General features: G+C 41.4%; 1 protein-coding gene and 1 long non-coding RNA gene across 5 annotated transcripts in view; one reads left to right on the forward strand and one right to left on the reverse strand.

Annotated features, from left to right (window-relative positions):
* BCAT1 (branched chain amino acid transaminase 1) overlaps positions 1–20,493 on the reverse strand; it is a 118,582-nt gene that overhangs the window by 72,145 nt on the left and 25,944 nt on the right. The window contains exons 1-2 of one of the 3 annotated variants that reach the window (XM_070619317.1): positions 8,787–9,337; positions 7,651–7,722 (exon numbers count right to left, since the gene is read on the reverse strand). In XM_070619317.1, the coding sequence (XP_070475418.1) occupies positions 7,651–7,722; positions 8,787–8,987 (273 nt within the window). In that variant the 5' untranslated portion in view covers positions 8,988–9,337. Of the gene's footprint in view, positions 1–7,650; positions 7,723–7,795; positions 8,746–8,786; positions 9,338–20,493 lie in introns of those variants that run through there. The other 2 variants (XM_070619319.1, XM_070619318.1) reach the window with 2 other exon arrangements.
* The window catches only part of LOC139083362 (uncharacterized), a 34,101-nt gene continuing 26,634 nt past the window's right edge, over positions 13,027–20,493 (forward strand). The window contains exons 1-2 of one of the 2 annotated variants that reach the window (XR_011540017.1): positions 13,027–13,141; positions 18,886–18,944. This is a non-coding gene — a long non-coding RNA (uncharacterized lncRNA). The remainder of the gene's footprint in view (positions 13,142–18,885; positions 18,945–20,493) is intronic. The other variant, XR_011540018.1, reaches the window with a different exon arrangement.

Below are 20,493 nucleotides of genomic sequence, written 5' to 3' on the forward strand. Positions count from 1 at the left end.
TTAAGAAAAAAAAAACTGCCAATCCCTCTAGACTGTTCAGACAAGAACTCTGACTAGAGTACTCACAGTTAAATCTCCAACCATCGCACAGTGCCTGGCACACACAACAGTAAAGGTTTTCTTACCTACTGAGAAAAAGGTTTGGCTGATTTCAGATGAACTCCCTAATGAATGACAGATTCATTCTCAGAAGATGGCCGGGATTTAAAGGGAGTGAAATTCTACCATAAACTTTTATGACATGAATGGTTCCACAGTATTCTTGCACAATGAAGCACTTGTGATTTTGCTTCAGTTACTAGCTTTTTTTAGGGGATGGCAGGGAGATCCTGGGCTAAGAAAATTCTGGAACCATATCAATATAGTAAGACAAATTTAATGCAAATTTTCATCTAAGACTATTAATAAAGGTTTCTTATTAAAGGGGAAGGTAAGACACAAAACAAGAACAGAAAGATGAGAGTAGGTGAAAATGGAGAGGAGGCAGGGTGGGTAGAAATGGTGAGTTTTTTATACTCACTGAATTCTGGATACATCTTAAATATTGCAAAGGCAACAGAGCTCTTAGTATTTTGTAAATGACTGAACCAATAATTTGCATGGTTCTTTAAAAGTAACAGAAAAGTTCATCCTCCCAGCTGCTATTTCTATCATTAGCTAATCAATTCTATCATTAGTTAACCAACAAGAAGCTGCCCACACATGATCATTATACCTTTAAGGAGGTCTAAGCTCTACAACAACTTTTCCTGCCACAAAACCAAGACAATGGAATATATACAACTTTATTTCAATGACACATCATATTTTATTTCAATCTACATAATATTTTAAAAACAAGACTATGTCTTTGCCTCATATCAAACAACTGTAGGGTGATTTTTCTTTCCTTCCCTTGTTCCTCTTTCTTCCTCATCTGCTTTATTATTCTTAGTCTTTTGCCTTTTTATTCACCCAGTGAACATTAGCTGCACCAGCACAGTAGCTCAGGCACTGCACTGAGTAAACACAGGAGATACCAGATGCGTATAGCACAGCCCTTGCTTCTCCAGCAAGCTCACCATCGGCCATGGACAGGCAGCAGCTGCTGTGACCAAGTGTTATTCATTCATTTAACCTCATATTTTTTGAGCTATTTATTATGTACCTGCATTGTCACAGGCTCAAAGGAACCTCAGGGAACAAAACAAGTCCTGTTCTCTTAGTAAGAGGAAACAGTAAAAAGAAACAAATGGATAAATAGATGTCAGGAGGTAATTAGTGCTATGAAGAAAATGAAAGCAGCTGTAAAAGGATAGAGTGGGAAAGAGAACGTTTCTTTTAAATACAAGGGTTAGCTAGGAAAGGCCTCCCTGATGAAGCAACATTTGAGCAGAAGGTAGGCCATGTAGCTATCTAGGGGCAAAGTATTCCCAACAGAGGAAGCAAGTGCAAAGGCCCTGAGGTGGGAACATGCTTGGCATGTTCAAGAAACCCCAAAGAGCCCAACGTGGCAAGAATGCAGGAAATGTGGGAGCGGTAGGAGAAAGTCATACAGGCACTGTGGCTGCTGCAGTAGGAAAAATGGATGGGCCAAGAGAACCAGTTCCTCCAGTGTATACTGACCCACATTCCAATTCTCCATGAATTCTGGCTCTGTACAACCGAGATTGTACCATCTTTCTTATTTCCCCAGGAATCTTCACCATAAGTGCTGCTGGCAATTAAAGTAATCCCAGCTTCTCTCTCTATTCCACGCAATCTGAAGGAGCCATGAAGAATAATGCCAGAACCATGGCTAACTTCCTTTCATTTCTCGCTGTTTTAAAAGAATGAAGGAGCAAAGGAGAAAGGGGAGAAGGATAGTGTCACTGGTGGTAAAATAAGAGACTCTGGGTCATATGGAGCTTTCTCCTTGAGCCTCCACACTTCCCCCTCTGCATCAGTGACTCCCACCCTTGGCTGCACAGTGGATTCAACTGCGGAGGTTTTTAACCACCCTCAACTGGACCCCATTCCGGAACTGAATCAGAATCTTGGAGAGATGAGGTGAGGGGGTTGGTTGGTTGTTTTGCTTTGTTTTAAGTTACCCAAGTGATTCTAACTGTGCCCTCAGGGATGAGAGCCATACCACACCATCTCCCTTGAAGATTTCCTCACCTTGAAGAGCAATGCTTCCCAACATTGGCTGCTGAGCTGATTTACCTGGGAAGATTGCGTTTTTTTAGAAAAATACCACTGCCCATGCCCTACCTAAGATCAATGAAAAAGACACTCAAGAGTGGGGGTCCATACAGAGGAAGGGCTGAGAACCACTGACAAGAGATACAAGTCTCGGGGGCTGGCCACGTGGCCGAGTGGTTAAGTTCGCGCGCTCCGCTGCAGGCGGCCCAGTGTTTCGTTAGTTCGAATCCTGGGCGCGGACATGGCACTGCTCATCAGACCACGCTGAGGCAGCGTCCCACATGCCACAACTAGAAGAATACACAACTATGTACCGGGGGGGCTTTGGGGAGAAAAAGGAAAAAATAAAATCTTAAAAAAAAAAAGAGATACAAGTCTCGTGAATTTTGAATTCTTACTAAAATCCACGTACTCTTTTGCAATCGTATGACCTTGGTTATCCCAAACTGAACATATCTAAAATGGAACACACAACACTTCCTTTAAAATTGGGGTCCTATTTCTGATATTCATATTATTTTCTTTATTTTGAGGAAGATTAGCCCTGAGCTAACTGCTGCCAATCCTCCTCTTTTTGCTGAGGAAGACTGGCCCTGAGCTAACATCTATGCCCATCTCCCTCTACTTTATATGTGGGATGCCTACCACAGCATGGCGTGCCAAGCGGTGCCATGTCCGCATCCAGGATCCGAACAGGTGAACCCTGGGCCACCAAAGCGGAACATGTGCACTTAACTGCTGCACCACCGGGCCGGCCCCTTATATTACTCTCTACTTCTTTACTTCTTAATTCTTATTTTTAAAATGCTGCTGTAAAGAAGAAAAGCAAAAGGAAAAGGAAAAAATTTCCAACTACAACCCTGGCAACCACATTCCCGCTTGCCAGAGATGACCTCTGCTACAAATTCATTGTGCATTTTTCTTATATTTTCTTTGCATCTTTATTATCTTTGAGGCCATTTATCATTCTCACAACATTCTCCCAACCCTCAGTTTCCCGTGTCAATCACTGAATTGAGACACTTGTGCTTATAAGTATTTCTTTAATAAATCTGATTCCTCAATTTCTCCTACCCTCTCGGTAGCAAATATCTAGTGTCTCTTCCTCATAATCCCTCATGAACATAATCACATGCTTGATCATGCCCTTCAACGCCCATGGACAGCTAAATGGCTACAGATTCAAGTCCAAATATTGTAACCCAAAAATCAAGAAGCCCAAGTATGGCACTAACCTCCTTTTTCAATTCCACCTCTCACTAAGGTTCTGCATAAACCTTTTACTTATAGCTTTTACTTATCGTTTAGCAATGCATTCAGCTGCAAGTAAGTAAAAAACAAAGAGGAGTTGGTTTTCTCCCACCGCAAGTGGGGAGGAGCCAAGCCTGGCAGCATCCCATAGTGTCAAGGCTCTGTGATGTTCTTGACCCTCTCCTCACAGTGAAAAGAAGGCTGCTATAGCTGTAGCTTCAGCTTTAATGACCTAATCAAGGTCCAAAGAAAGAGGAGGAAAAGGACCATACTAGCCACATCTGTTCCCTTGAACACAAAAGCAAAATTCTCCCAAAAATTCCCTTATGCCTTCTTGGTTAGAAATGTGTCACATTGATCTCTCTCGCTGCAAGGGAGGCTGGGAATGCAAGTTTGTCACCCAGGGCTAGTCAGAGAATTGCAAACAAAATCAGGGTTCTGTTAACAAGGAACACAGGTAGGGCTGTATTTTGGGTACACGTGACCCCGAACACTTACCAGCCCTCAGGCATTCTTCTTTACATGCTTTTGTCTAACAAGGAAGGAGGGATGGAAGGACTAAAACTTCCCACCCTCCCCTCTTGGGCCTCCTGTCATTTCCTCCACCTGTCACAGTGGACATGCAGTGCCTCCAGTTTATCCAAACTCCCTTATTTCTTCCTCCAGCAGTAAGTGTGGAACTGTAGTTCTGACCCAGAAACCTGGTGGTAGTCTCAGCTTTTCAAACTGCCTCGCACCTGCTTTACTCACTGCTCATAGAACCCTTCTATCTAGACAGCTAATCCTCCAAAACGCTTGGTTTGGCTCTAAAAAATCCTTTTAATTGACTTGAACCATTGGGAACGGAAGTCATTTCTCTTTATTATGTTGACTTAACTCTCGTTTAGCGCAGTAAGGATTATATATACATATCAAATATGTCTGGTTAATTCTGTTCTAAACTTCACTAAATTTGGATTGATCACCATGGTTATGGTTATCTCAACATAATAGACTGCTACAGTTTTTATAAAAAAACATTTATATTTACTATATTTCATAAAAACGTTTTTGTTGTTGTTTTTATTACAAACCCTTAAAGAATCAACTTTAAGAATGATTATGGCCCAATATATCATTTTTACCTTTCTGGACTCTCTCCTTAAAATACTTCTAGGACCATCCATAGTGACACCCTGGCCCTGAGAGGTCAAGTTAGTAATGGCAAAGCAGAGATATAGAATAAGGTGTTTTTATGCTCGACTTAGTGCCTTTGTAATTATAACATGTTAATACTAGTTAAGTTACTAGAAATTGAGTATAAGTTATTAAATTACCAGGTATTAGCCCTATTTCAGTAAACTACTATATCCTTTTATAAGACATGTGATTTCTTTTCTTTTCTTTTTTTTAAAGGCTAATCCTTTTTTTTTTTCCTCCACAAATCCCCCCACTACATAGTTGCATATTTTTTTTAGTTGTGGGTCCTTCTGGTTGTGGCATGTGGGACGTCCCCTCAGCATGGCCTGATGAGCAGTGCCGGCAAAATCCTGGGCCACTGAAGCAGAGCACGAGAACTTGACCACTCGACCATGGGCCGGCCCTGACACATGATTTCTTAATGATATGAATAGTAACCTTCTAACTTTCTAATTTGTACTTAAGGATTGCCCTATACACAGTTGTTTACAGTAATGCACAATTGGGCAGCTTCCGAATTTCATCAAGAACTCTAATTTCCTTTATTTGAAAAAATGTCTGCAATTCTGGAAACTCAAAATACCAGCTTTTAACCTGAGCTCAAAGAGAAATTACCTAAGTATACTAAATCTAAACAATTAGGGTGATACAGGTGAACGAAGTTCAAAAGTAAACAAACAATGTTAACTGAAGGTGTGTGACTGGTTTTGAGTAGACACGAAATGTAAGTCTGAGAGAAAAAAGTCATTGGCATAAAAGAAACAAATTTTATAAATAATTTTTATCAGTGTTCTATAGAAATTATTTTCTTTTTCTACATTTCCTTTCCAAAGATGGCTAAAAATAACAGTATTTGTAAAATGATACTTTCTCCTGCGTAATTAATCTCTTGCCAATGCTCCATGCTCTCTGATGACTTCAAAGTCAGGATGGTTCATACCAAATGCTTGTGGAAGAATTCGGAAGGCCACAATGACTGGCTTGTGAAATGACAAGAAATACTGACAGAAACAGGGCATATGAAAAACCAGAATTTCCTAACTCAAATTGCATAGTTGGGTTAACCATTTGGTTTGAAATGGGAAAGCCCATAGCAGGCTAGTACAAGTCGGTTGAGAGCATCTGAGGACGGTGTCAGCCTCCATTCAGCTTCTGCTCACCACTCAATGGTGCATCTATACTTGACTGCACTGGCCTCAGTACTTACACTTTCAAAGACTATCTCTGCACTGCGACTGTATCAGAAGCTGCATAACTTTGTTCTACAATGAGCACATTTTTCTTACTCTATTTGGAAAGCCTTTGCCGCTACATTCATTATCTTTTAGTGACACTCTTAAAATCTAATGGGGAGGTAGGAAGAGGAGAATTACAGATTTGGAGTGTCACGTTCTGTGGAGATCTATAAAACAGGGGGAATTGGAAGAAATAGATAGCTGACCTCTTTGAAACAAAGATACTGGCGTTCACACAAAGATTCCATAGGATTCTCCAGTAATAAGGCATCTCATTGCTGATCCCTGTGGGAAAACTGCATCCTCACTTAAAAACGACCACGTCAAAATGGGGGAGGAGAGGCAATATGAAAACCATCCAAGAGAGACCCAAAAGGCAGTTTAAAAGTTATAAATGGGGTAAATCAAGGAGATAGAAAAATATGTCAAAGTAAAGATAGTCCTATAAAACCCAACACTTTTCTCTCACAAATTACCAATTTGTTTTCATTTGCTGCATCACATATGCCCTCTAAATACCACCACCATTACTACGCATGTTTTGCTATGTAAATGCGTGAGTGTGGAATGTCAATATACCTCCCCTTTAACACCTAATATGTAGAAATCTAAATTAATAAAGAGATTATTTACATTATGAATTCATTCTTCACTTTGCAAAAATTCTTCTTTATGTATAAAAGTAGAAAGGTCTTTAGGGAAAATTGTGTTTATCTATATCCTTTGAGGAAGGTACCTACTGTATAAAATGACCCCGAGTAGAAGGTACCTACTGTATAAAATGACCCCAAGTAGGAGTCCCTTTTATCTCATTTTTTCTAGGACCCATATCTCAATATTAATCCTCAAAATTCATTAGAGCTTAGTCTTCATAGACTAGCAGAACAGAGTAGATCAGCTCTAGGGCTACAGAAGATATCTTTAAAGGACCAGGAATATTATGGACAAATAAAATTCACAACCTTATTTTAGTGAGGAAATTACTCTATTCTGTTATATTCTGGTTTTTAAAAAATCCTGAGAGCAGACACCTTTTCCTCAATTTATCTTGGAATTCCCAATTCGTGGCACAGTCCCGGGCACATAGTAAGAGCTGGGGAGGTGTGAAATTGACGAGTCAAGTTTCACTCCCTCTCTGAACCCCGCCAGGCTGTGAGATCATTAGGACACTCTGTGCAATGGATGACAATTCACGGTGACTGAAACTGGCAGCAGGAAAGGAGAAGGAGGCAGAAAGAGGAGAAGCAAAAACCTCCATGGTTGGGGTGGGGAGAGAGGTGGAGAGAATGACGTACAGAGAAAATAACAAAACACTTTATGTTTGTATTTTTACGATTTTCAAAATACATTTAGAAGATTCTTTCTCATTTGCTCCTCACTATTCCTCTGTGAAGTATGGGATTATTTATTACATAAATCTCATAATTTAGACAGAAAAGGAAATACAACACTGTTACTTTGAAATGTTAGGTGCTGCTTAAAAAGAAAAATCATCAGTTTAACTTTCCACAAGGACAGCGAAGGGTTATACTTATTATACAATCAGATAAACCTCTAGGTGAATATTCACAAGTTGATTATTCTCCAAGAAAAATTTATGATTCATGAAACAAAATAAGCAATTAACTGCCAGTTAATTTTAGATGTGATCAATCTACGACTGTTCCCCAAATGATTTTTTCCCCCTAAGAGTGAAATTTAAAATGCGTGGCAGCATATCTAAACTACTGTATAAACCAGTGAAAATTGCCCCAAATCTCAACAAGAAATAGATTTATTAGGTTGAACTGTTGTTTCATTTAACCTCTGGCAAATAACTTACCTTAAAAGTCCCCACCACCTCTTTTGATCCTGTTTCTCCGGTGCATTCCGCGGAGCATCCATTATTGCAGTCCTTAAAAAAGAAGTAAATCCATTAAGTAAAACCAGGTGAGTAACCGGGGCCTGGAGGAATCAATATGACTCACCATTACAGCCTCTGCTCCGCTCCCGTCCGCAGGCGAACAGGAAAAGGAGGATCAAGCCCCAGGCGCGAGCGCCCAGAGAGAGCGTCCTGGGAGCGCTGCCCTTCACTTTCTACCCTGCCTGAGGTCGCGGCCGTTTTTGTCCTCCACCGCCGGCTTAGGGCAGACTGGTTAAATTCCGGGTTCGCCCTACCGAGCCGGGGCTCACCAGCAAAGAACAAGAGAGTAATTGTCTCCCTTACGTCCCGAGTAAATAGTCTCGACTAGGATTTTAAACCGTTTATAGAAAAATCTCCTGGGCGCGCTCAGCCTCGTGGTCTTGTCAATCACTGGCGCACAATAGCAAGCCTGGAAAAGGGATGGGGACGAGAGTGAACCATTTTCTCCACGGGCAGGGTCCTCCGACGCAGGCGCGTGGGCACCAAACCTCACACATTAAGGACAAAACCTCATGGAATTAGGGGATAATTTAAAAGATACTTGAGGACACAACGGATGCGGGGCGAATTGGAAAAAGGTGCAAAGATTAAAAAGAAAAAACCCAAAACCAAAAAAGCCTAATCCGCTAAATAGCTACGAGAGAAAGGGAAGAAAGGGATCCAAAGAGGCAGAATGCTGCGGTCAAAATATTTTGGGGTGGCGAAGACACGCGGGATGTGGCCGTCGGTTCTGGAGCCCAGAAATTCCGCTCCCGCCTCCTCCCCCAAAGCAGCGTCCATGGCGACCCTCCCGCTCCCCATGGCTGTCCGCGCCGCGCTCCGGAGCGGGTCCCCCGCGGGGCGTTAGACCTGGCCGGCAGGGGCCTCTCCGAGGCGAGGTTCGCAGGATGGGACTCTAGATTTCGGGCAGGGCTAGGGGAAGAGGGGACGCCTCGCTGGAGACGGAACGGCGGTGCGGGGCGAAGCACGACGGTGCAGGAAACGGCAGCAAAGGGCTTCGGAGACCTGGGGTCCAAACCGTCCCCCCCTTCCGCAGACCCCCGGGGGCGAGGTACCTGGCGGGCGAGGGCCGCGGCGGCGCGGGGCGGGCTGGCCATGGGGAGGCTCCGGGAGCGCGGGGCTGCGGAGAGCGGCGGCGGCACGCAGCGCACGGCTGGACACGAATGCAGGCGGCACGGACGCGGCGGCGCGGGCTGCCACCGCCCGGGGCCCCGCGCCAGGGCCAGGCGCAGGGAACCACGTAGCCCCTCCAGCATCTCTGGGGGAGGAGCCTCCACCCTGTCTGGGCCCTCTCGTTCTTCAGTCGGGAAAATCAAAGCCCTAGTCGTGCCAGCCAGGCTCGGGCTGGGGCACGAGAGTGCGCGCCACGAGCGAGCGCCTTTCCCAGCGCAGGCACTTCGCGAGCATCCTTATTTAGCAAACAACCCCTGGGCCCGGAAACGCCCCTCCGGGTTAGCGAAAGCAACCTCGGGGAAATCAATTTACATTAGGGTAGATCTTCCGCCGACAAACCGACAAACGGCAGTTTCTGCTCGCGGACAGTTTGCAGCCGGGATTGGCAGTGCTTCATGGGCTCTTGTCTGCCACCGACCCCCACGTGCAAACTGAAGGGGAAGATCGCGAGTCTGGGTTTTAGATTTCTTTGCGCCATCTCCCCAAGTCGGATTTGTAACTCTGGGTATTGAGGGGCTACCAGGCTCACATTCCCTGAGAGCTATTTCTGCTCAAAGACCTCGATGGCACTTAGACGCAGCCATTCATCATTTTCAGGCAAAAACAGACCATCAAGATCTCCCAATGGAACTCTTTCGACAGTTTTATGATGTAGGCCTGTGATAGCAATATTTAGAAAGAGCGCTGGGAAGGGGACGTTTGAACTACTACCCAGGTTAGGAAGGGAAAAGGAAGATTGGAAGAGCTATTGTCTCTGCTGGCGTGATCTCCCGGGGCAATGTCAGCCTAAATATGAGCCTTCTCCGCTTTCAAGTTAATAGGAAGAGGAGACTTGGGCTGGCTGGATCTTGGAAAAGGGGAAGGGCGGTTTATGCTGGATAAGAGCGGTTAAATCTGGTCTGGTTTTAGCCTTGATTTCATACGGCCCTAAAGACAATATAGCTCTAATCTTATCAACTCAGAAAACAACATTCACTTCTCACTTCCTCCCTCCCCTGCATACAAGGCATAGAAAAGCCTCTTATACTGGGGTGGAGTCCTAAATCTCCAGACATACAGTCCAGACGTGTCACAGGCCATCAAAGAGAGGCCAGTGTCGCTGGCAACTCAGACTCTTTTTAAAGAAATTTAAAATCAAATTGTAAAATTGAAGAAAAAAAAAAGACAGACTAAGTAAACTCTAGAGGTGCTAGTTTGAGTTTGAGACCCTTGCCCAAAGTTAAGAATTAGAAACCCTTAGTTGAAGAATTAGAAACTTTCTGTTCGAAAGGCTGTCTACACCAGACAGTCATACAAACCTTTTATGGTTTTAAAAGTAGCCTCTCACAACTCCAGTTTTCTTGCTATTTTAAACGTTACCGGTAAATCCTCCCTTTTCAGTCAAGAAAGCATATATAATACAAGAATGGTGTTATTAAAGAATGACCACAGTGTCACCTGCTCCTTTCCTCTCTTTCAGAGCCAAACTGTGTGAAAATGCCATCTGTATTAACTGCTTCTATTTCCACCCCCTTCAAGTGACTATAATTTGACGTCTGTCCAATTATTCTACCTAAACAAGATTCCTAATAGTTTGTTTTGCTCAACCCAATGGTTTTGCTTCCTGTACATTTTCATGGCTGCACCTATATGCTGAAGACACCCAAATATTTATTTTTTTCAGTTCACTTCTCTCCTGAGCAGTAAGTGCTTATAGTCAAATATCTATCTAAACTATTTATTATGTATTATTCTGTATGTGACATTTGTGAAGGCACTGGGCTGGGCTACATGCTGGAGATGCAATGTCAGCATACCTCCATCCTATTATCCTGCATTGCCTCCAGCCAGATAGAAAAATGTTACTTGTGTTAAAAAGTGTTAATTAATCCTACAAATGTAAAATTGCAATGTAACAAGTGCTCCGTGTGCTTTAAGAGCCTCTAATAATGGCATGTAACTAACTCAGAAAGGCCTGGAAGGGCTTTCCAGCAAGCGATCCTTGAGCAGAGATCTGGAGGATAAAAAAATTTGCTAAAGGAGGAAGGGATGAAGAACATCCAGGATGAAAGTGAGTTCCAGGGTCAGAGGACATCTCTGAGAAGGGAAGGAATGTGGTGCTTACAGGGGACTAAAAGAGAGCCAGGGGCTGGAGAAGAGACAAGAGGAGAGAGCTGGGGCCAGGGTGAGACTGTGAGGGTGGGCAACCAGCCAACGATGTAGTGTCTTAAAGAGAGAGTTAAAGGATAAGCTTCCCCCAAAAAGTAAAAGCATGGCTGTCCTATGGATATAAAATGAACTTGTATTGTAGAGTTTATTTAACTCATTTAAGGAAGTTACCAGGCAAATGTTAAAACTGGTTCAAAGAACAGACACATTTCTGGGTCAGGAATAGTGCAATGAATTTGCAAATGGACATAAAACTGGCTTCTTCCACAGTACGGGAGAGAACTGAATCCTGATCTTCAGAATTTATTTACCTGTCTACAGACAAGAATTATTCTGCATATCTATCATTTATCTGTAAAATAATTCAAAAACAGGGGGCCGGCCCGTGGCCAGGTGGTTAAGTTCGAGCCCTCTGCTTCAGCGGCCCAGGGTTTCACCAGTTTGAATCCTGGGCGTGGACATGGCACCGCTCTTCAAGCCATGCTGAGGCAGCATCCCACATGCCACAACTAGAAGGACCCACAACTAAAAATACACATCTATGTACTGGGGGGCTTTGGGAGAAAAAGGAAAAATAAAATCTTTAAAAAAAAATGAAACAATGTAAAAACACAGTGAAAAGGCCCATGGAATCCTAAGAACAGGAAAAACATTTGAAAGGATTAGGTAGGGAATGAGGGTGGAGGGGTGACAGGATGGAAGGGCACTCTGCTGCAGTTTGGAGACTGGAGAAGGGCCCGGGTAGAAAGGAATGGATTTATGAGGATTTATTACAGAATCCACGTATGAGATGACCCCATTAATAAGTCGGACTTGGCGGGTGGTAGGTGATACAGATGGAGAGAAGCGGCCAGATTGCTGCAATCTTTAGATGATAGGATATGAGAAGGAATAAGGAAGAGACAGGTGCCAAAGAGGACTCCTTGTATTCTGGCTTGCTCCTCTGGTTGGTGATATTCACCAAGAAAAATAGAACACTGAAAAATGATGTGGTTTGAGGGGACAAGCAGGCATCTAGTTTGTGACACATTGAGTCTCGAGGTGCTTCTGAAACTGGCTGTTAGAGATATGCCTATCTGAAGCTAAAATGAGAGCTCTGGATTAGAAATAAACATTTGATGAGTTACTAGCACACAGATGGTAACTGAAGCTACGGGTGTGAATGAGAAGGTCATATCTGTGCCTCAGCTTTCTCATCTGCAAAATGGGACAACAGCAACACTTCATGTTTGCCAATTGGGATAGGTTATAATAACCTATGTAACAAATGTAAATTACTTAGAATCTTGCCTGGTAAGTCTTAATCTCTCAATAAATGTAGATAATGATCATTTATCCTAGTTGGCAAACATTTTCTTAAAGGGCCAGAGTGTAAATATTTTAGGCTTTGAGGGCCGTGTGTTCTCTGCTGCAACTACTCAGATCTGACACTGTATCACAAAAGCAGCCGTAGATACTATGTAAAAGAATGAGCATGGCCGTGTTCCCATAAGACTGTATTTACAAAAACAGCACAGAGTGGATATGCAGGTTGCTGACCCCTCCTCTATGCAGTTGCCTAGCTAGAAACAGAAGGGTGGTCCTTCAGACACAACCGCATGATCACCAATGTCTGTCCATTCTAGCTGCAAATATCCTGACAGTCGCCATTTCTCCAGTCATACTACAGCTCTCCAAGTAGTAAAGAGCTTTCCAGAAGCCTCTCTGCCTCCAGCCTTGCTTCCCTTTAAGCCATTCTTAGCATGGCAGCCAGAGAAATCGTCTCGAAATGCAGATCTGAACCCCTCTCTTCTTGGCTGAAAAATCTTGAAGGCTTTACATCATCCTTATGACAAAAGATTTTAGCAAGCTCCCCGACCCATCCCATATTCTGGCCCCTCCCCCTGACTCTCCAGCTCTCCTTTTGCTTCTCTCCCTCTCTCCAGCCACACATTTCACTTATTGCAGTCCTTCCTTGTGACGTCAGGCCTTCTCACAGCTGGCCCTCCCCTGAAACCCTCCGCGCCATTGCCAGGCTCTCTCATCCATCCTTTCTCCGTTTACACATCACTTCCTCGGGGAGACAACCCTGGATCCTATCTAGGCTATGGTGGGTCCCTCTGCTGTTTATTTCCATAGAATTCTTTCCACTTCAAAGTAACCGTCATGCTTTATTCTAATTATTTGGTTAATATTGCTCTAACTTTTATGATGGGAAATTGTACCTATTTTGTTCACTTGGCGATCTGCCCTCACCCATTGCCAGGCACACAGCTGAGAACTAACAACGACCTGTTCAATCGCAGCTCTCTGATTTTTGTAAAAATATATATTTAATATACTTTGGAATTTTAACCACCAAAGCTTACAATATAATAGATTAAAAAAGTCCCCAGAGCCCGCTCTATCCATAGATATAGGCTCCTTTCTCCACCGAATGGCTCTCCCTCAGCCTGAGTCTTTCTCTTTCCTTTTCCTTTGTTCTCGTCCTTCCCCCATCCTTCTCTTCCTTTAACCAGCCACCATATGGGCTTTCAATGTATTATGACTGTTAAGTGCTTTCCAACAGAACATTCTGTGATGATGGAAATGGTCTGTGTCTGCACCAAGCCACATGTGGCTATTGAGCATTTGAAATGTGGTTAGCGTGTGTAAGGAACTGAACTGTTCATTTTGCTTAATCGTAATTAATTTTCATTTACATTTAAATAGCCGCGTGTGGCTCTGGTGTAGCGCAGGTTTGGGCATCGTCATATGTTTGCTCATAGTTGAGAGCTGGTACCTGGCTCGATCACTTATCAATTCTATGAGTTTTGGCAAATTACTAACTTCTTTGGAGTCTCACATTTAAAACTCAGAGTAGGTAATAAGGCAGTGATGAGATCCAACATGAAGCTGTGTATAAAGCACTCAGCAGTACTTAGCATCTCATAATTGCTTAATAAATGTTAGCTATTATTATATTTCTGTTTACATAATTTTAAAAAAATCATGATTGTTTTTCACTTATATATAGCCCTTGGATTAGGTGTATTAATGATCAGAACAATAATATATGAGGAGAGACCTCAAAAATGAACATTTGGCATTTCAAGTGTTTTTTTTTTAAATGTAAACTCTGTAAAATACAAAGCTCAGTTTGGTTCATAAAACAAACTTCACACCTATTATTTACACGCTTTCTGGTTGGCCTTAGGAAGATAAAGATGGATGAGGCACAGCTCCTGCCTACCCTGAGAATCCCCATGTTATGACTCTGGGAAGGAAAGCCACAAAGAAATCTTGACAAAAGAATCCTCAGTTGGGCTTATTTAATGCCAGTTCCCCTTCAACCAAGTAAAATGAGCAATTCTCTGCGGTATGTTGATAGTTATTGTATCAGTTTCTTCGGACTGCTGTAACAAAGTACCATAAACTGGGTGGTTTCAAACCACAGAAACATTCTCTGGCAGTTCTGGAGGCTAGATGTGGGCAAGGCTATGCTTCCTTTGAAACCTGTGGGGAGGGGAGACTCCTTCCTTGCCTCTTCCAGCTTCTGGTAACCCCAGGTGGGTCTTGACTTGCCCCAGAAGCAGTTCAGTCACTAAAGGGAGATCACAGGTGTCCCCCTTTGTGTATCTGTTTCCTCCTCAAAAGACACCAGCCATATTGGATTAAGGGCTCCTCCTAATTCAGTTTGACCTCATTTTAACTTGATTACATCTGCAGAGACCCTATTTCCAAATAAGATCACATTCACAGGGACTGGGATTTGGGACTTCAACATATCTTTTGGGGGACACAATTCAACCCCAAGTAACTGTCAGCCTACAAAAACAGAAACCAGTTTAAGAGGCAAAACATTTATTTGGGGTCAAAGGACTACATCTGGGGAGCACAAATTCAGGTAGAAACCAGAAAGTGTCCCGATTATAGGAGAGGGGCTCAGAGTTTTTATGGAGAAAAGGGAGGAAGATGAGGTAAATTGTATTAAAGAAGAGTTCATTGGTACTAGATAAGGCAAGGCTAGGTGTGTAATTCATGGATTGACTTGAGTTTCAGTCATCAGCCCAAAGGCTAGACTTGTCCTTCAGTAATTGGTTAGCAATTCAGTCATCAGCAAAGTCCAATCTCATCAGTCCTTACAAACAGGATGTTATTGTCCTTATTGACTTACTGGAGTGTTGGTGGTTTAGTCCAGTTTGGAAGATAAAGAAAACAAGGCAATTCCTCTGAAATGGCTGCTCTAGCTCTATTTTATGGCTCTACTCATGTCATCTTTCACATTTTCCCCTTTTGATCAAGATCTTTCTCTGAAAGCATCACTGTCAAACACTGGAAAGTATTGCTGATCCGCCATCAAAGCATTGTTGGCCCCTCATTGCCAGGAAGGCTCATTCCTGGTATGTCGTGTCCCACATAGGAAAGAAAGCAGTTTTCTTAGGAGCCTTTAGGCCACGTTTGAGCAACAAGACTGCTAGAGCAGAGGAAGCTTCTACCATCAAGTTCATGTCAGGGTAAACATCTTCTGCAGTTCCATGAAGTTTCACAAGCCTTAGTAATCATTTCAAAGTGCTGAGTGCCCATTATCTGAATGGTGTTTTTATAACATGAGCTATGCAGAGGAGACAAGGTTTTATAACAATGAGAATTCCTATAATAACAAACAAAATGCTGTATCCAAATTGGAGAATAGACCTAAACTGGGAGGCAATGCCTGGGGCAGTCAGCTAAAGAGATCCAAGAACCACAGGATGTCAGTAGGCACTGCCTGTAACCATTCAGCTTGTGCCTGGATTCTGTCTAGTGCTGTCTCTACCTTGCCAGAGGTGTTTACCCAAGTAAAACAAGAGATATTTACAACAGTTATAAATGTTACCTCTTAAATCTCTGGAGGTTTGATTGGTTAGGCAAGAAGTTCTAGACACTTAGCACAAGGAATTAGGGGGAAAATGGTGGAGAGATTGTTAATTAAATGTCCTACATAATTCTCTAGATTCATGTACAGGATGAGGCTTCTGATGACAAACCCAAGAGTTAGAAAGATTTTTTCTATTTTGTAAGAGATTGGGAGATGTAGATAAGAATATTGTCTTTCTAAGAAAGAGAGGAGAAAATCAGGTAGAGTTGTGTCATGTCTTACCCAGTTCAGTTTGATGATCTGAAAGTTTATTAGAAAAGTGTATTCTAGAGTAAGTGTCAGAATCCTTTCCATGAATCTCTCTGAAGATGGAACATTTTTGCAAAAGCATCAGGGTAAAACAATAACTATCTATAGATGACAAAAGACTTAACATCATAATGTAATTAACAAAGAAACGGTTATTTTTATGACACACATTTTTAAGATAGTGACTAGAATTATGACTGATAACATTATCCCAAGACATATCAGAATTTTATATAATTTTTAGAACACTTATATTAATAACATTGACCCACACAATAGAACCTAAGAAAGTTTATCATCATTTATTTGACAATGCTTCCCATGAGATTTTACATACCAAATAAGCCTAATTAGTTTAATATTTCCCTTTTTATAGGAAGAGAACAAATTTTCTTGAGGTGAGGTGTTCTAGGGCCCTCTGGAAAATGTCAGTTATTTCCAGGTCAAAAAGACTTCATTTAGAATTTGATTTTAGGAAATTTGTCAAAACTATCAAAATGTTTTAAAACACTTGATCAAATAGGGTCATAAGCCACTGTGAAACAATGCTTAGTTATCCATTTAACCAAAATGACAATGGAAGATGTTAAAAGCATACACAGAGAGTTAAACTGTTGAAAAAACAAACCCCCCACAAACCCCTTAGTACTCTTAATAGAGAGGCCTCAGCTTTTTTTAAAAAAAAACTTTTTTGTTTGTGTGTGAGGAAGACTGTTCCTGAGCTAACATCTGTGCCCATCTTCCTCTGTTTTTTATGTGGGATGCCACCACAGTATGGCTTGATGAGTGATGTGTAGGTCTGCACCCAGGATCTGAACCCATGAACCCTGGGCCACCAAAATGGAGCACATGAACTTAACCACTACACCACTAGGCTGGCCCCATCAGCTTTCTGAACATAGGGAATTACTTTGATAAAACATAAAATCCCTGCCTTTTTGGTACACTACTCAAAGGTAAAGAAAAAAAACCTTCCACAATCTCTTTATTAAGAACAGAGAAGGGGGCCGCCTGGTGGTGCAGCAGTTCAGTGTGCACATTCTGCTTCTCGGAGGCCTGGGGTTCATCAGTTCAGGTCCTAGGTGCAAACATGGCACCGCTTAGTAAAATCCATGCTGTGGTAGGCGTCCCATGTATAAAGTAGAGGAAGATGGGCATGGATATTAGCTCAGGGCCAGTCTTCCTCAGCAAAAAGAGGAGGATTGGCAGTAGTTAGCTCAGGGCTAATCTTCCTCAAAAAAAAAAAAAAAAAGGACAGAGTAAAAGTCCAAGAAAACTGTCCTTTAAGAGAGAGAAAACCAAATTCTAATTTTTTTTTTTGAGGGAGATTAGCCCTGAGCTAACATCTGCTGCCAATCCTCCTCTTTTTGCTGAGGAAGCCTGGCCCTGAGCTAACATCCATGCCCATCTTCCTCTACTTTATATGTGGGATGCCTACCACAGCATGGCTTGACAAGCGGTGCCATGTCCACACCTGGGATCCCAACTGGCAAACCCCAGGCCACCGAAGTGGAACGTGCGCACTTAACCCCTGCACCTCTGGGCCAGCCCCCCAAATTCCAATTTTGCACATCTTACTTTTGATACAAAAACTCACTTACTTATTAAGTTCATTTCAATCTTAGCCAACTTGACCATGCGTGAAACTCTTTTCTCAGTGTTCCTCTTCTGCAAACCTTCTATAACTTTATTTTTTTACATCTGGAATTTGTTCTTTCCTATTTCCTATAATCACTTTTACTTTAGGACAAATTTACTTTCTTAACAAAAACATATCCATTCCTTATATCTTCATTTACTGAAAACATGCATTTTCTCATAGCATATAATTTTTTTAATGTGGTAAAAGACATATTTACTAATAGACTCAAACATTTTTTAGTTTTCTGTTATAAGAAGTCAAAAATAGATAAACCTATGTTTTAGTAATTGATGTCTAATATTTTATCTTATCTGGAAATGGTCTAGATACTCAAAAAAAATTTTATCATTTAACTTAATTTAGCAAAACTATAAGGTTTTTAAGTTACAGAAAGGATTGTGAAAGCTATTTTTAAGTACATATACCATAACACAATTATTGTTAAAAAGTTCACCTAAAAACCATTTAATCTTCCTTACATCTATTTAGTTCACTTGTTCCCAATAATTATGTTTAGATCACCTTCATGAGACATTAGACAAAGTTAACCATCAATTTTTTTGCTTTCAAATTTTTTTAACAGAGACAACATGAATTTGTTTTTGTTTTTTTTTTTTTTTGCTTAACCTAGGTAGAGCAAAAGTTTTACACCATGTTAACTGAAAAACATTTGGCTTAGTTTATATTATATTTAGAAGTAATTTACATAAGCACTTACTTTAAGCCAGTTAAATAGAGCTCTTTTAGAAATTATACCATCCAGAGGTACAAAAATATCACATATTTATAACATATACATATACACACACATACATAGAGATCCCATAGCTATTGTTTTAAAATTGGTGCTATGAATCAGGTACAGTAATACAAAGCTTACTAGTTATGAAAGAATAGTTGGATCCAAATTTTGTTTCTGGCAGGTGGAATAAATTAAGGTTACCCATTTAGATGGCTAAAGTTTTTTTCTACTAATATTTGTGGAGAAGACACTTAAGATGCTAGATTTGGGGCAATGGTGCTTCTATAGCCATTTGCCTCTTTTTGATTTTTTTTCTTTCAGTCTTAGGAATTGGTGAACATCTGGATAACAGTTCCCAGAGAGGTTACAAGCTTTTTGAGGTAAATGAGGCAGGTTTTGGGGATTGGTGGAAGACAATGGGTGGAATTTGAATGGTTTCTAGAGATGCATTTCCAGTTTTGCAAAGATTTGTAAGATAAGGCAGTTTCTCTCAATTCCTCAGAAATTGCATTGTAACTTAAATGATATCAGAGGTTGAGCTACCTGTCCAATTACATCATCCCTAATTTGCTTCTTTTGCCTCTGAATATCAGCTTCCAATTTTGGCCAAATTTCTGATCATAAGTTACTAAATCCTTTCAAGTATCTTGTTAGGCTTCAGCCGGGACAAACAGTAAGTATTTCTGGCAGTATTAAACAACTTCATTAATTTTTAATTTTAATTTCCCCTTGCCTGCTTAAGAGAATAATTTAGCAGTTTACCAGAAAACTTTTCAGAGTCTCATTACCTCTCGGAGAGGCTCATATAGGGCCCTCTTTTGAAGGTAGATATGGGGGTGTCTGTACAGGCATTAACTTAACAGAGTTTTGTATAGTCTCTCCTTTTAGGTACCTCTCATATCTTAATTTTTCATTAGATTTTCCAACGAAAATTTCAATAAGGCTATTTTGAAGCCTTTGCTTTTAAGTACACTTCTTAAATGATCTTATCTAATTGGAACGTTCCTTCTAATAGCCAATGTAATTCCCCTGAGGGCTGGTAGCAGTTGGTAGGACCCTAGCCACAAATGGAGTTCAGCCCACATTTCTGTCTAGCCATATCTGGCCACAAATGGGGTGTAACCAACATTTCTCTCCTGCCATATTTTGGGACCCCTAACTGATGGTTACCAAGCCAAGCTCTCAGGACATGAAACAAGCTTAGTAAGATTTTGCTGTTCTTTGTAAATATTTACAGCTTCCAAAACCATAATTTTTAAGCAGGTGTGCCAGAAAGTGGCACACTTCATTCTTTAGAAATTTAAGATTACATTAATCTGTCTGGTCTGTGGTTCTCAAATCTAGTGTACAAAAAGACAAGTTTTGGAAGCTCAAAGGATACCCAAAGTGGCCACTGTAATTTTAAATTTTAACTAACTTTAAATTTAATGGTCATGACATCTTCAGTGTCATGTTTTCTCCTTTGAACAGTAATTTTTTTACCAGTAAAGTGAGTTGATTTACAAAACGTGACTTTCACACAACTTTTCATCAGGACTTTATGATTTTATGGGCACAGGTCCTTAATAACATTTACTTATAGTCTACAAAAGGCCAATCACAAAAGCATGCTCTAGGTTTTTCCCTTCCATTTAATAAGTCACCAAGTCACACTGAGACTTCTGCCTGCACATTTCTGTTCCCCACCTGCTTCTCTCCTTCATTGCTGCTTCTCTCTCCTGGCAGCAGTCTCCCAGGTGGTCCCCCGGCTCCTTTCTGGATCTTCCACCTCCTCCCTTATCTGATACAGCTTCCATACTGTCATCAGAGTGCTCTCTGTGAAAATCTTTTTCTAAATCATTCACTCCCCAACACAAAACCATAATAATATCTGCTACTGGTCCAGCCAATTATGATATTCTGGGCACTTTGGGTACCTATTTTCGTATC

This window comes from Equus przewalskii, chromosome 5 (assembly GCF_037783145.1).
Source record: "Equus przewalskii isolate Varuska chromosome 5, EquPr2, whole genome shotgun sequence".
Lineage (NCBI taxonomy): Eukaryota > Metazoa > Chordata > Mammalia > Perissodactyla > Equidae > Equus > Equus przewalskii.